The sequence below is a fragment of the Calonectris borealis genome, chromosome 2, assembly GCF_964195595.1.
Source record: "Calonectris borealis chromosome 2, bCalBor7.hap1.2, whole genome shotgun sequence".
NCBI classification, from domain to species: Eukaryota; Metazoa; Chordata; class Aves; order Procellariiformes; family Procellariidae; genus Calonectris; species Calonectris borealis.
This window is the reverse complement of record NC_134313.1, coordinates 2,888,247-2,903,319: the sequence shown is the minus strand read 5'-3', so window position 1 is coordinate 2,903,319 and position 15,073 is coordinate 2,888,247. Positions and strand designations below refer to the sequence as shown.

Genomic DNA, 15,073 nt, shown 5'->3' with positions numbered 1-15,073 from the left:
AAAGAAAAGGAGGGGTGTCCTTCTGCCCTGCTAGGCAGAGTGATGGGGTGGTAGGACAGCAAGCAGCCCCAGGCAGCAGCACTCATTATTTCTATCCCAGCTGATGTTATTGATTGCTTCTCTCCTCCTTTGTCATGCTTGGTGACAAAATCGCAGGACTTGCAACTCATAACGACCTGCTCTGTTCCTGCTTGGCCCAGGCCAAGGTTTTCTTTGCAGCTCCAACCGGACGCAGCTTCATCTGTATTTCAGGGTGCTTCTGGATGGCATCCATCAGCAGACATGGGGAGGTGGTGAGGGACAGGCCGTCTGGGACCATCTCCAGTCCAAGCAGATGGAGACCTGTTCCTAGCCTGTCTTTTGCAGACACCAGTTTGCTCCTTGGCTGTGGTGCTGGGAAACTCGCATAGGACTGGTTTCATTCTTACCTTGAGAATGCCTTGCTGTTTTTCTCTTGGTATCACTATTTCTTTTTAAATCAACCTTGCTTTTCCCCCTCATTCTCCTTCAAGGAAATTTCCCTTGCGAGGCTCAGATCATACAGTATCCAACCACCTTCTGTCAGGGGGTTTAATTAGTCAGAAGAAATAAAACAAATGATGCTTCGTTTGCCAAAGGGAAGACATGAGGGAGGGCGAAAGGAAGATGGAGAGGACAGAGAAAATGAAGAAAGAAAGGAGAATCCTAAGCTTCATGGGCCTAAGCTTATTACTCCCAAAGGAGCGAGATCCTGCTCTTATTGCAGCCAGAGTTTTTTATAGTTATGCACCCTCATAATGTCAACAGAAACCCAACCATCCCTTCTCTGTAGGAAGAAGGGATAAGCTTCATTTCCTAAGGAAGAGTCCTTCTAATTGTGAAAATTTGCTGAAGGATAAAAAAGGAGATGCAGATCAGGGTCTTCTTTGTGGGAAGGGCTGCAGATAGACACCAGCTATTACCTACCAGTCTGGCTTCCACTTGGCCGGTCATCATTTGTGTAATGCCTTGCCAATGAGCAAATATCTAACCTAGGAATGGTCCAGTACATGCAACCTCTTACTTAGCTGATGGAGGATCTAGGAGAAGATTATGGGTGATGTGGGAAAAGGAATAGGGAAGGGGGTGAAAGAACATAAGGTTGTTGGGGGTGGAGGGATGTCAGAGAAGATGTGGAAGGGAGGGGACTTAGGGTTACTGTGTTGGAGATGTAGAGAATAGTCTGTTCATCTCTTAAAATCCAAACTCCATTTCTTCAGTTTCTCTTGGATGGTTTAGGAGTGAATTATATGTCGGGCTTTTTTTGCTTTAATGGAACTCCTCCTCCACTTTTATCCAGTTACCCATGAAAAGTCACTGAAATGAGACCTACTTAAATCAAATGTCACAATCGATGCTCATCCCAGGCCACCATTTGTGTGATGTGAACTCATATTGCCGTAAGGGGGGAGCAGGGGGAGAAAAAGGGTTGGGAGTGAGCTTGGAGCAAGCGAGCAAAAAGCAATTCATGTCTGAGGAGCTTGTGCTTTGCAGTGCGTTTATCACGACCATACATCTCTGAGGTGGGGCTGGGCTGTTGCCCACCTGGGTTCTGCAGGGGGGGAAACAAAGCACAGATGGCAAAGGGAGAAGCTATGGCTTCATACTGGAAATTGCATCTCTCTCTCTCATACCCTACCCCAGTGCCTGAACAGAGGCTTCTGTTCCCAGAAGCAAGTCCCTTCCACATTTCAATTTGTAAGGAGAAGGATACGATATTTCAGCACTCACGGTGTCTGGAATATGTCCAATTTCAATTTTCTTTGGTGGAAGATGAATCAAAATGTTGATATTTTCATTGAAATTTCTTTCTGTTTACCTAGTTCCAAAAAAACTGCTTCTAATCTTCCATGAATATTTGGCAGGAGTAAATTCTCAGGGTGGGAATACAGTCACATGGGTTGATGTTAAAAATTGCAGTGATCCAAGTCTCTGTAGAAGTTTAGAGGAAGAATCCACGTGTGAGCTGTAGCATTTTCCATGAGTATTTTGGGAAGCTCTAGGTGGAGGAGATGCAGGACCTTGCTGGATGGATGGGTGAGGCTCAGTGCCGTGTTGTTCTTGCAATTTCTGCACAATTGCTGGTAGTTAAAATGACTAAGATATCGCCTGAAATCCAATTCCATAATTTCAACAAGTTGAATTAGGCTAAGCATCCAAACCCTTTGAACGAATCTATGGTGGTGGTTTTGGAGAGTGCCAATCCTCCCATTTCACAGAGCAAACTCAAGGAAGCTGCACAGGCATGCTGGGGTAGTGACGTGTCAGAGCTAATATGGTCTGGGGGGAGGAGACATTACAGAGAGGCAGCACCACACTGCAGTGCAGTGTGGCTTCCAGTCTGCAGCTGGTCTGCATCCAGAAAAGATCCCTCAATCAGCCTGTACTCCTTTGGGTATATATGCCAGTTGGGCATTCAAACCATTCAATATGTCACTAAATTTTGTCTCAGATCCCTTAAGCTCTTGTGCCAGCCTTCCCCAATAGCTCCTGTGAAGTTCACTGCAGCAGTATGGTGAAAGTTTTGTTCCTCATTAATTCCCCCCCAATGAGATTCAAAATATGAGAGGTGCCTTTGGTCAAAATATGGAAGTAAGGAGAATCTTCCCAAGCCCTTCAGGCTGTGGGACAATTCAGCTCAGATCCCAGTATATTGGGGTTGTTTGTCTCTTCTTCGTGGTGGACTCTGTGGAGTAAACCTGTACTGACTGTGGGCCTTAAATCAATGGACATATGCTTCCTTTGTCCATGTGTGGAGCTGGCCGGACTCCATATAAGCATAGCGCTGAGCCTTGCCCTAATATATTTTGCTTTGCAGAAGGCTCAGTAGCCTGGAACAGAGCTGCAGTAGCTCCAAATTCGTGGTGTCCTGCTGATTGGAGGTTCAGGTTAAGCAGCCTCATGCCTGCCAACAAAACAGTGTAGACAAGTCCTTAGAAGATTGCCTGTTCCGTTCCCAAATTCATGTGTACTTGCTTTTTTTTTTTTTTCTGTGCTAAGCCCTTGCTATGTCAGAAATCATCTCGTCTCCATGGCTGTAGCGATAGGTGTTGGTAGTGCGCCAATCTAATGACAACATTGACTGTACTCCCACACCTCTGAATACTGCCTAGTCACTCTAAATAGAGGGTTCTTGTGTGGCTGCTGCATGGTGGGTCTCTGCTTCTCTGCCTTCATGCCAGCAGAGATCACTGATGTGAAAATAAGAAACAGGCTGGAAAAAAGGCCTGCAGCAGAGCAAACCAAGTGGGATCCAGATCTAAGCTGAGAAGAGGGGAAGTTTAGTGATATTAGTCTGGCAGATGTTGGCTGGTTACACAGTTAGTCCCAGTGATGCAGAGAACTAGATTAGGAGAGGTTATAGCATGTGTGTTTGACATTGCAAGAGCTGATGATCAGCAGATCTTTTGCGTTCAGACAGGAAAGGAGAACCATTTCACACCAGATTTTCCAGTAAGGACCGCTGCATATGAAGAAATGCCTTGTGTAGCAAAGAGTAGTAAAGTGATGGATGGTATGACTGGATGCTGGGTCCCTGGGAAGGATATACATCTTGGTTTTTCTTTGCTTGCTTCATCTCCTCCTTTTCCAGATGGATGTTAGTAGCTGGTAGAAGATTTTCACCTTCTTTTCATCCTCCAACCTTCATCACCGCCATTCCCAGAAGAGCTCATTTGTAATTGTTCTAGTGTAGGCACTGCCTTCTGCTATGCCTCATTAATTATTTTCAAAGTTTCACACTGGATATGAAGGGCCTGATCCTCCTCTCGCAACCCACGCCTTTTCCACACCTGCCTTGCCATAGATATCAGAGTTGTTACCCTGACTTAACACTGGTGTGTGTGGGAGCAGAATCAGGTCCAAAAAAAAGGCTGGGTCAACCAGAAATAGATCCTGGTCTTCTTTCCTCTTTATTTGTATGTGCAGTGTGATGTGAAGGTCAAATGAGTTGACACACAAACAATTAGGAGGGAAGTTCTTGCCATGAAATTGAGCTGGTAGTGTTTGCTGAGCATCTTTTTTTCCTTTCTTTCTTTTTTTTTAATGTCTTACTTTCTCTCTTTCAGAACATGGAAAAGGTGCTGGTCCCTTCTGTCACGTTAATTGTAGGCTGTGGAGTATCTTCGCTGACACTTTTGCTGTTGATTATCATTTATGTCTCTGTTTGGAGGTATGGCTTTCATTCTCTTCTCTTCTTGTTGGGGAAAGTAACTGTCTCTTGATCTACATGGATCCTGGAGGTTTTGCTCTCCTGCTTTGGGTGTCCGGTGCCTGAGGAAGAACCATTTTGTAATGAGTGGGTCCTGCAAAAAGTCATCATGGTGGCTTAGTTGGCATTATTCTTTCCTTTCAGTGCCAGAGAAATTAGTACAGCGAAATTAGTGCCATGACCCCATGTAGTCACATTGTTCCATTTTGAAAAGCCGCGTGCTGTTTTAGATGCCTTCATATACCCCAGGAAACCTTGTTCGTGGAGAGGTGGACGCGCACTGCCTCCTGGCAGGCAGATTGCTTCAAAGTATTCCCAGTTGGGTCTTTGATAACATCAAAACACCCATGACCCGTTATGAAAACATCTGGCCTGAAGAACTGACAGCACTTTCCAGGAGCTTAAGGTTGATAAACCGCATGGTCTGAATAACTCTCCAACCTCTTAGCTATTTTTTACCTTCAGCTTCAGATGCATATGGGATTCCTCAGTACATCCCATTGAAGAGAGCTCCTGTACACCTATAAGCAGGTCAGGTGCAACCTTAAATTATATCATTTATAGAAGCTAAAGTGGTTTCATAGCAAAGTTTTATTGAACAAAGGTCCACCTTGGCCCATGCCCCTGTCAGATATGTTTTGGCAGACTGTATAAGCTGGAGGACCCGAGGTGTGCAAGGGATTCTCCCCCTATGCTGCATTGAACGAGGTCTGACTATATACTATGAGACCCACACCTTCCCTAAACCAGTGGCAAACAGGCTGAGAGCTTCATGACTCTAAGCTAAATAAAACAAAGAAAATCAGAACCAGGTAAATGACTGCGAAATTGAAATGGAGTGGCAACAGTGAATATACTGTCTGGAAATTATTGGTGACCCTTTTGGGAGAAGGGATCAGTCTAACCCTCTTATTTTGTCAAGTGATTCTTCTTCGTAGGGAGGAAAGGGTAAATTCAGTTCAGAGTTGTGAATCGAGATAATTTTTTCTACCGCTTGACAGAGGAAAGAAACAAAAGAGTAAAAAATGAGCAAAAATGCATCTTTTTTTGTTGATACTGTGACATAGTGGCTAGTTAATTATGGCAAGTGCTCTGAGCTGAAGACTGATCATAATAACATTTATCTAGAACTCAGGTTTTTCCGTGCCTGGGGTATCATTGGATCTGCTCAAGTCCTTGTCCTCTCCTGCTTTTCCTCAGGCTGGGCAGCACTGGGCAGCGCTGGTAGGTGACTTACTGGTGTCACTGGTGTCAGGATCAAGTGGAAAGTTAGGATAGAGGAGTAAAGATCAAGTGTTCGAGCCTCACCCTCTCTTTCCTATCAGAAACAAGTTCAGGATCTGAAACCCAAGTTCAGACATGAGGTTGAATCAGTTTGGAGCCTGCCAGAGTCATTTGGAATAACATGATGTATTTTCTTCCAGGAGTGTGCCCCTCAATATTTACTGTTATTGAGGACAGTAAAGTTAATTGCCTGCCCTGTTTAAAATACGCTCTTTTTAATTTCTCATTCCAGCCTTTGCGTTATGCCTATGTCCAAAATGATCAGCATGAATGGGGGACATGTTTACGGGAGGCTTGAATGGGCATTTCTGAGCTAGCCAAGGATGGACATGCATTTCCAAGTGATCCTGAGACCAGCTATATCTTGATTAAAGGGCTCTCTATCATAAGTCTCTTTGTGTAAATATTTGTTAAGCATGATCAAGTGATCTCTAGAATTTCTCTTTGGTGCGCTGAGTTTGTTTCATTTCTTCTCTGTAGATCATGTTTTCATGTTTTCTAAACTTCACAGCATTCCCGTGGCTGAGCCCTGAGCACTCTGTGTGTCCTTTTTATTTTAGGCATAGCTGCTGGACATGAATGTGCTGTTCTATTAATGGTCTCAGGAGCATCATAGTCAAGTCAACATTATCTCCTGGCTCCCACTTTGTTTTGCCCTAGATGTTATATAGTCTGATAGACAACAGCGGAAGGAATCCTCAGAAGTGGGATCAGCAGTATTATTCCAGCTGTTGTTGCTAAAATACAGGAGCTGTATCAAAGTGGTCCTTTCTCACTGTGCAGAGGAGAAAATCCTCATGCTGTAGCTGCCTGGTCTTCGGTGGAGAGCACTCACCAGAGCTCAGCTGTTTCGGGGAACTTTGGCCGGGAAAGTTCCCATTCAGACCTCTGGACAAAGGCATCTGGAGCATGCATACATAGGCTCAGCTTGAGTATGAAACACTTCTGATGAATAAGCTCACTGAGGCTGACAATCTGGAAACTTTCCCAGAATTTTGGCCGGCTAGGGTTTGTTTATACATGGGAAGCAGAAAGAAAGGGTGAAGGAGAAAGAGGGAAAGGAACATGGTAAAGAAAAGAGGGCAGAGTAAAAGAGAGGTGATCCCAGCTTTGGGCTGCATATCAAGAGAGAAAATGAATTTACCCTCTGCTTCCCATTCAAAACACCCAAATAATGGTTGCTTCTTAGTGGCACCTACTCAGCCATCGGCATGAACGGCATGAGCTTTTTGATGCAAGCGATCGCTTCAGACACAGCCAACTTGGCACAGTCTCGTTGAAAACTGAACGTTGTTTCTGTTTGACGGCTGTTGGTGGCCTGTTGGTGGACTCACTCCAGTTCCCAGTAGACAGATGGCTGCAAAAACTCTGCTGCAGATGGTGCATCTCTGGCCTTATTAGCAGTCTCGACAGAGAGGTCAGTGACACAGTGGGCCATAGAAGTGGATGGACCTTGTTACATCTCGGCAGTGGCTGTCCTGGGTCACAGCTGGAGACACGATCTGTGTGTGGGCCACCACCCATGTGGAAAAAGAGGGGGAATTGAAAGAGAAAAATCTTCCCTCTTGAAAACTGACATGAAAATGAAAAACTGGGGAGAAAAGGAACTATTCAAGGGTCAGAACAGGTGAAATGACTTCATACCATGTTTCTCTAAGCTTTAGTTTGTACCACTCCTTTCAAGCAGCTCCTTGACACGATGGTGTTTCAGGAGTGCCCCAATGTGTTTTCCATCCCTAAACTCATTGCGGTTCAACAGCCTCTGGAGTCAATGACCTTTCCATAGCATGGAAATCAATGCTTGCTATCGAATAGCTCTTCCACCAGCCCATCCGCATGTGGGGCACAGCAGACCTTTTTCACTGGCGGTGGCTGGGTGAATGCTGTATTGTTGAAAGATATCAGTGTGAGCTTTTGTCACTCCCTGCCCATCGAAGCCTGAGGATCGATTTAGTGGTTGTCAATGAGCTCAAGGGGCTTTTAACACTTGCTTTAAACCCAGGAACTCTGCCTTTGCCGGAGATGCTGATGCACTTGGTGGCCCTGGTGGGAGGTAGCCCGAATGAGTAAGTGACTGCACGGAGCAGTATGTGTGTACGCACAGTGAGAAAACAAGACTGATTCAGTGTTTGCGGAGAGCAAGGGAGCGTAATGGGGACAGAGAGACAGACTGCAGGGCTTTCCCACCTTCTCCATCTGTCTCAGTTTGCCTAGGGCTTCCCCACATCCTGTAGGACCCCGGCCCGAGCAGAAGTTTCCTAAATTTGCAGTGAGTTTTCCCCTGCTTTAGTGGCTGAGTACAGCATATTTTGATAAGTAGGCAGAGTCCATGTATCAGCCGAGGGGTAGCAAGACAGCACCCTGGCGTAGCTCTGCCTTTGCTGGAGATCTGTCCTCTGGCAAAACCCATCAAGTTCTGTGGTTTTTTCCCTCTCTGATATGAATTGTTGACTTCTTTGGCCAGAGGGTCTGGATAGTAATGGTGATTCATTTCTGTGGAGCATTCTAGGCTGGAAAAGAGGAAATGGAAGGAAAAAAGTAAGCATGGCAGGAGGTCATCTTAACGGGGAACTTCTGATTGAGCTTGCATATCATAACAAGGAAATGTTTCATAACAAGGAAATGTTTGGTAGCCAGGTCAGGCTAGCAAGGAGGACTGTGGAAGCATTGGCCAGGAATGCAGGACTGAATTAGGAAGGTCAGACCTCAGCTGCATTTGAAAGTGGTAAGGGATGTGAAGGGCATCAAGAAGGATTTCTGTAGGCACATCAGCACCAAAGGATTACCCAGGAAAGTGTTGGGCCAGTGTCGAATGGGGCAAGTAGCCTAATGGAGAAGGAAGTAGAAAAGGTGAAGGTACTCAGTGCCTTCGTCGCCTTGTTCTACTGGCAAGGTTTGCTCCCAGGCACCCAAGTTCCTGTACCTAGTGGCAGAATCTGGAGAAGAAAATACTACCCACTGCCAAGAAAGAGAGAGCTGAGTACCATGTAAGTAAGATGGGCATTTGCAAGTCCATGGGACCGAATGGGATGCATAGAAGGTGTTGAGGGAGCTGGCTGGTGTTACTATGGAACCACTCTGTATCATCTGGGGAGGTTCCTAATGGCTGGAAGAAGGCAAATGTTACACCCATCTTTAAGAAGGACAAGGAGGAGGATGCAGAGAACAACTGGCTGGTCAGCCTACTCACAGCCCCTGGACAGATTAAGGAGCAAGTAGTTATAAGGGTTATTTCCAGGCAAAATAATGGACAAGAAAGGGATTGAGAATAGATAGCGCAGATTTATTGAGGGCAGATTGTGCCTGACTGACCTGTTTCTCTTTTGTGATGGCATGACTGGTTGCATGGACAGTGGAGAGAAGTAGGTGTTGTATATTTTGACATTACCAAGGCCTTTAACACAGTGTCCCATAACATCTTTGTATCCAGACCAGGGAACTGTGCATTGGATTGGTGGCTTCTAAGGTGACTTAATAGCTGGATAGAGTTCATGCATGCTTAAAGGGTAATGGTCAAAGGTTTGAAGACTAATCAGGAGCTGGTTACTAGTTGCATCTGACAGGGGTTGATACTATGGCCAATATTGTTTAATGTCTTCTTTAACAACCTGGACGATGAGGCAAAATGCACCTTCAGCAGGTTTGTGAATGATGCCAAATTGGGAGAAGTGACTGATATGCTGGAAAGCAGCACTTCCATTCAGAAGTACCTCAGCAAGCTGGAGATACGGGCTGGAGAAATGGTACAACAAAGAAAATGGTACAACACCACAGTCCTGCCTCTGGGACTAACTGCATGGAGCAGGATGGGCTGGGGACTGACTCTGGGACTCGAATCCTGTGTTCAGTTTTGGGCCCCTCACTCCAAGAAGGACATGGAGGTGCTGGAGCGTGTCCAGAGAAGGGCAACAAAGCTGGTGAAGGGCCTGGAGCACAAGCCTTATGAGGAGCGGCTGAGGGAACTGGGGTTGTTTAGCCTGGAGAAGAGGAGGCTGAGGGGAGACCTCATCGCGCTCTACAACTACCTGAAAGGAGGTTGTAGCGAGGTGGGTGTTGGTCTCTTCTCCCAAGTAACAAGCGATAGGACAAGAGGAAATGGCCTCAAGTTGCACCAAGGGAGGTTTAGATTGGATATTAGGAAAATTTCTTCACTGAAAGGGTTGTCAAGCCTCGGAACAGGCTACCCAGGGAAGTGGTTGAGTGACCATCATGGAGGTATTTAAAAGACGTGTAGATGGTTTAGTGGTGGACTTGGCAGTACTAGGTTAACGTTTGGACTTGATGACCTTAAAGATCTTTTCCAACCTAAATGATTCTATGATTCTAAGAGGTGACAGCACATTGGAGCAAGTCCAGTGGATGCTTAGGGAGCTGAAGAACATGATGTAAAAGGGAACAAGGCTTGGTTAGCTTGGAGAAGAGGAAACTATTAAGAAGGAGTCATGGAGAAGTCAAACAACTTGCAGAGGTATACAGCGAAAGGTCTAGAGGCACCAGCTGCAGCAGGAGAAAATCCAGCTGGATATAAAGAAAAATAATCCTTCACCATGAGAGCAGTTAAGCACTGTAACATGTCATCCAAGAGAGGTGGTGGCATTTCTTTTCTTGGTGATTTTCAAAATTTGATTGGACAGGACCCTGAGAAACTTGATCTGACTTTTAAATTAACCCTTTTTTTGGTAGAGGATTGGACTGGGAACTCGAGAGTTTTTTCCCCAACCTAAATTATTCTGATTCTGTGATTCTACATGTTGCCAACCCACATCTCGTTCTTTGGAGGTTCAGGGATCTGGGGAACAGGATGGACTCTCAGTGCATGAAGGGAAGCATGGAGACAGGAGAGGCTTATTTAAGGGGGGAAAAAGTCTGAAGACAGCTGGATTATCTTCCCTTACATTCACATACAGACTATACTTTTGGTCAACTCATTTCTTACCTTTTTTCACCAGAGGAGACTTTCGAAGTGCACGTTAATGCCAGCTGGATCATAGTGTTGCTTCACAGATTTATTGCATCTCATTCCCACCAGGACAGAGTCCAAATCTCCCTTTCCATCCCCTAGAAGCTGCTGACTGCAGAACTTGATGTTTTACTTCACACAATCAAAGTATAGATAGATTGATGGCTCAGTATCCTCCAGCAACAAATGGAATAGGATCCAGATGATGCACAGCATGGTATTGAGCCCAATGAAATGGGGAAATTTGGGATCAGATTGGCCATGAAAAGAACCAGAGGCTTGTTTTGCAGGCAGTCAACCCAGTTTCTAGCTGAGCTGGAAGCCTAAATTTTGTAGTCTGTTCTGGGGTTGGGTGAGTTTCAGGGAGAACTACCTATAAACCAGATTTCCAACAGACTAAGTATAAGTTTGAGCTGCTTTGCATCAGTGGCTTTTTTTGTATCCAGGAAAGCATATCCTCAACATTCATGTTTGTCTGAAGGTAAAACTCAGAGGGAAATTAAAATCAAAGTTTTGCAGCCTTCAGAAGGTCTAAAGCACAGATTTACCCTTGGCAGAACACACACATGCAGTAAACTCGTCCTGCCCACCTAGTCAGAAACTCAAAACTCTGCAGCCAAAGCACGACCAACTCACTCTTGCTAAAATTAGTTAATGAAATTAAATTCCCAATATAAATAGTTGATGTGCTGGAATATAGGAAATAATCCTGCATTAGCCTCCAGGGGTGAGCTGGTTGATTAATAGATCTGTTTCTAATTTTTATAAGCACCAGCGCCTACTCTTCACTCATCCGGTATTCAGGCAGGGCACTTGCCGAATCACTGCGATTATTCACGTGTATGACTGTTGGTATGGTCAGGTGCTGAGTCAATCCTTGAGGACTTGCACTTTTGCAATTCCCTTTTAATTTTATTAGGTACATAAAAGTGCCTTCAAAGAAATTTTCCTCCATAGCCAGTGGTTTGAATTAATTGTCGTGCACATATCTCAGCAGCAAGTTGGTGCCGTGCTGCACATTGCAAATCAGAAATGACAAATAGCTTGCTCCTGCAAGGTGCTGAAGGCAACAGCTTCCTAACTTGGATCCCTAATGTCCCAGACCCACAGCTGTTACGTATTTGGCCTAGTTTTGAGAAGCGTTAAACCTCTCCGTCTGAGGGGGAAAAAAAAAAGCCACAAATGCTTTTCACTTCAGGACGGATTGTTAGGTTAAACGAAGGGGAATGCTGAATCACAAACACTTTGTTGTGAAGGTGCATGCATTCGCAAGCTGCTTTCATCGCCAGCATGCCTGTGGCTCTTCTTATTTGGGAATCTTTCCATGTGTTGCCTGTATGTTTTCTTTTAAGCTCCTTTTCAAGTCCGCTTTTCAAGTAAGCAGAACTGAAGAAGACTTGCAGCACTCTACTGTTTTAGGAGCGGTTCAGACTAGGGACCAGGCTGGCCCCTAGTTTGTTGGCTGGTGCTCATAACTCCAGCATTGATGGGGGAGGTTGGAGAGATCTGGGGGCTGAGCTCTTCCCCCTCCCTTTTTCCCTTGGTCTTGTCTGTTTTACATATAAGATCTGCAGGAAATGGGCAATCTCTTACCATGGCCTTCTGTAGAGCCTGGCCCAGTGCAACCTGCACCTGGTTGATGCTTTTCCAAGGTAACTTAATGAAGTTGTAACAGGGTGGATCTCCCTCCCCCTCTTCTCTTGCTGCAGGTATATTCGCTCAGAGCGCTCTGTCATTCTTATCAACTTCTGCCTATCCATCATCTCCTCCAACGCTCTCATCCTGATCGGACAGACCCAGACCCGGAATAAGGTAGGAGATCAGTTGGGCTTTGTTTGTTTGTTTGCTTTTCCCCTGATTTAGCACTGAAATGATCCATTCAGGCAGTGTTTCCTCATTTTTCCTCCATCTGTTAATTAGCAACATGTCAAAGACATGACTAAATGGCAGATTTCAATTTTCTCTCTCGCTCTCTCTTTGATAATTTGTCACCATCCTCAGGGCTTTGATTAAAACCAATGTGATATTTTTGAATATCTGCCTAGAGTAGCTGGCACATGGCACAGTGAAGAAAGATGGTTATTTGCAAGGCTTTAACCATTTTATTTTCCAAAAATTACAAAGAAAGACAGATTGAGAAAAGGCTTTAAAAAAAAAAAAACAAAACACCAACACCTCAGCTTCACATTTATTTCTCCAGCAACTTTTATACTCTGAGCTTAAAGTGCTTGGCAGATGTTAAGGAACACAGCCACAAAAACTACCTTTTTTGGGGGTAGGAAACGTTGCCAGACGCGCTGTGCACAGTGCAGACCCGGGGGCCACGAGGGACACACTGCAACTGGAGCAGTAAAGGCAAGACATAAAGTGGATTTTCAAGCTGTGTGCACTGGTTGCACGTACATGCCTTCTCACGTGACAGACCCAGCTGGAGAGGCGCATGTTGCCTGTGTGACTTTTCTTCAGCTAAAGTACTTTCAGTTTCCCCATTGGTGTCTGGCATAACAAATCACTGCTCATCATTAGTATTTTCCTGTTGTACATTTTTCCGTCTCCCTGAGTGCTCCAACCATCCTAACTCTGCTAAGCAGAAAAGTGAGGCAAGAAGTGTCCTCCACTACTGCTGCTGCCAAAGTCGCAATCAGAAGTCAAAATTTAGTTTTTAATTAACACTAGCCAGTTTTTTTGAGCTTCTACTTTGACAGCTAGAGCATGCTGCCATTTTTGGAAGCATTTCTGCAGAGAAGCCCCAGGGTTTAATGAAACACAGAGACTCGTTTCTATGGAGGACCCTTCGGGTTAGGGGTAGTTGTTTTAGGGAAAGCTTTATAGCTGCTTGAGTCATATGGTGCGGAGACATGCAGCCAGCCAGCCCTGGTCCTATTAAACAAATGCCCTTCAGAAACTAACTGTGCAAAGCAGAGCTGTCTTTCATGGCCAACGTGGCTGGCAAGAGGTGAAGAAAGGGTGAGCTAAGCTCTCACTTTCCCTGAGTGCATTGTCTGCAACCCCAAGTGTGTGCTAGGAGCTTCTTTCCATAGAAAGAAATATTGAGGGGTGCTCAACATGGCAAACCATGGCTAGACCTCCTCTTTGGTTATTCTTCTTCACCCTCTCCCACCACCTTCGGAGCACAGTTGTGGGCCCAGGTTCTCCCTCGTGCTTTTTCTCACATTACTCTGGGTGTTCACAGTCAGAGCTGTTAGTGGGGATTCAAAGCTCCCGGCTGCGATTGCATGAGGCAGATTAGCTCTTTGCACATACATATGCATGAAACACCATAAATAGAAAGGTTATTCTTGGATTTCCGCTCAGCCATCTAGTAAACAGTCTCTGGCAGGGAACAGAGAGAGAAAACTATACAGAGAAGAGACGAAGGAGTGTAAATTAGGATTTTGTTCACATTCAATTATTGATAATGGAGCGTCTTAAAATGTTGGTGATTGATTTATAATTGCAGTTACTCTGGGAGAATTTCTACAGTATTAGTTTCCCTGGAAATGCCAAATTCTCCCTTGATTTCCATCCCTGTAACCTCAAAGGCAAGATTCCACGCCTGGATTTGCTAAGCTTTTTGAAGATGAAAGGCCTGGGAAAAGGCTAAAAAATTACAGTCAGCAATAACATGATACAAAAGAAATGAATGCTGCATGAACTGGCCATATCTCAAAGGCATGGCTACGTGCTGCAAGGAAACAGGTTTCTCCTCTTAAAGGAAAACGAGGACTAATGGCCTTGACAGCCTGACAAGCTCTGCTAGATCTTTCTGCAGCAGGGACATCATATCCCTGTGCTTAGGCCTTCACGGAGACTTTTTTCCCTTACAAGGAAGGAAAAACCTGCAGCAGAGGTAGCAGAAGTAAATATGCCCATCAGCTGGCCAAGTTCACAGCCTGGTTTCAGTTGAGGCAATGGGTTTATACTGGCCCAACTGAGATGTGCATATATCTGTTGTGCTCCCCTCCTCTCTTCTCCTTCCCTTTCTATCGAAACTACCTGATGTAGAAAAAAATACCCCAGAAATGTATATCTCTGGTGTAAAATTGGAAAGCAAAGTTTTTCTCTCCCCTTTACAAACTGCCGGCAAACTGGACAGAACCGTGTTGGTGCAGAACAAAATCAAAATGGTAAAATGAACAGTGTCGTATGTGATGTTAGCAAAAAAAAAAAAGTTCTAAAATAACAGTCTCTTAAAATACATTCCAGAAAGCATCCTGTGTTTGTAACTTTTTTATGTAAGCTTATGAATAGCAACCACCTTTTTAGGATTTTTTTTAAAATGTGAAAATTACTTGAAATTATCATATTGAGCTGGGTTATTTGTACTGAACTGTCATCCAGAATCCGTTTATAGGCAGAATACCAAGGGTTTTGGTGTCAAATACAAATATGGAACAAAAAGGCAGTTCCTGACTCAAAGAACACACAGTCTTACTTTTATTCACAACCTCTGATAACGTCGGTTTGTGCCGGTGTATGAATCGAGAGCAAGCCGATAAAATCATGATAAAAGACACTCCGTGCATGAGAGCTCTGTGTTAAAAGATGCTGGTGGATGAAAAAAGAGGAAGGTTCATTGACCGTAAACCCAAAGTCCATGT

At 44.7% G+C, this 15,073-nt stretch overlaps 1 protein-coding gene across 1 annotated transcript in view; it reads left to right on the top strand.

The window, feature by feature from the left end:
- The window catches only part of ADGRB1 (adhesion G protein-coupled receptor B1), a 138,966-nt gene that overhangs the window by 66,544 nt on the left and 57,349 nt on the right, over positions 1-15,073 (top strand). The window contains exons 12-13 of the mRNA XM_075141066.1: positions 4,086-4,189; positions 12,182-12,284. Of these exons, the coding sequence (XP_074997167.1) occupies positions 4,086-4,189; positions 12,182-12,284 (207 nt within the window). The remainder of the gene's footprint in view (positions 1-4,085; positions 4,190-12,181; positions 12,285-15,073) is intronic.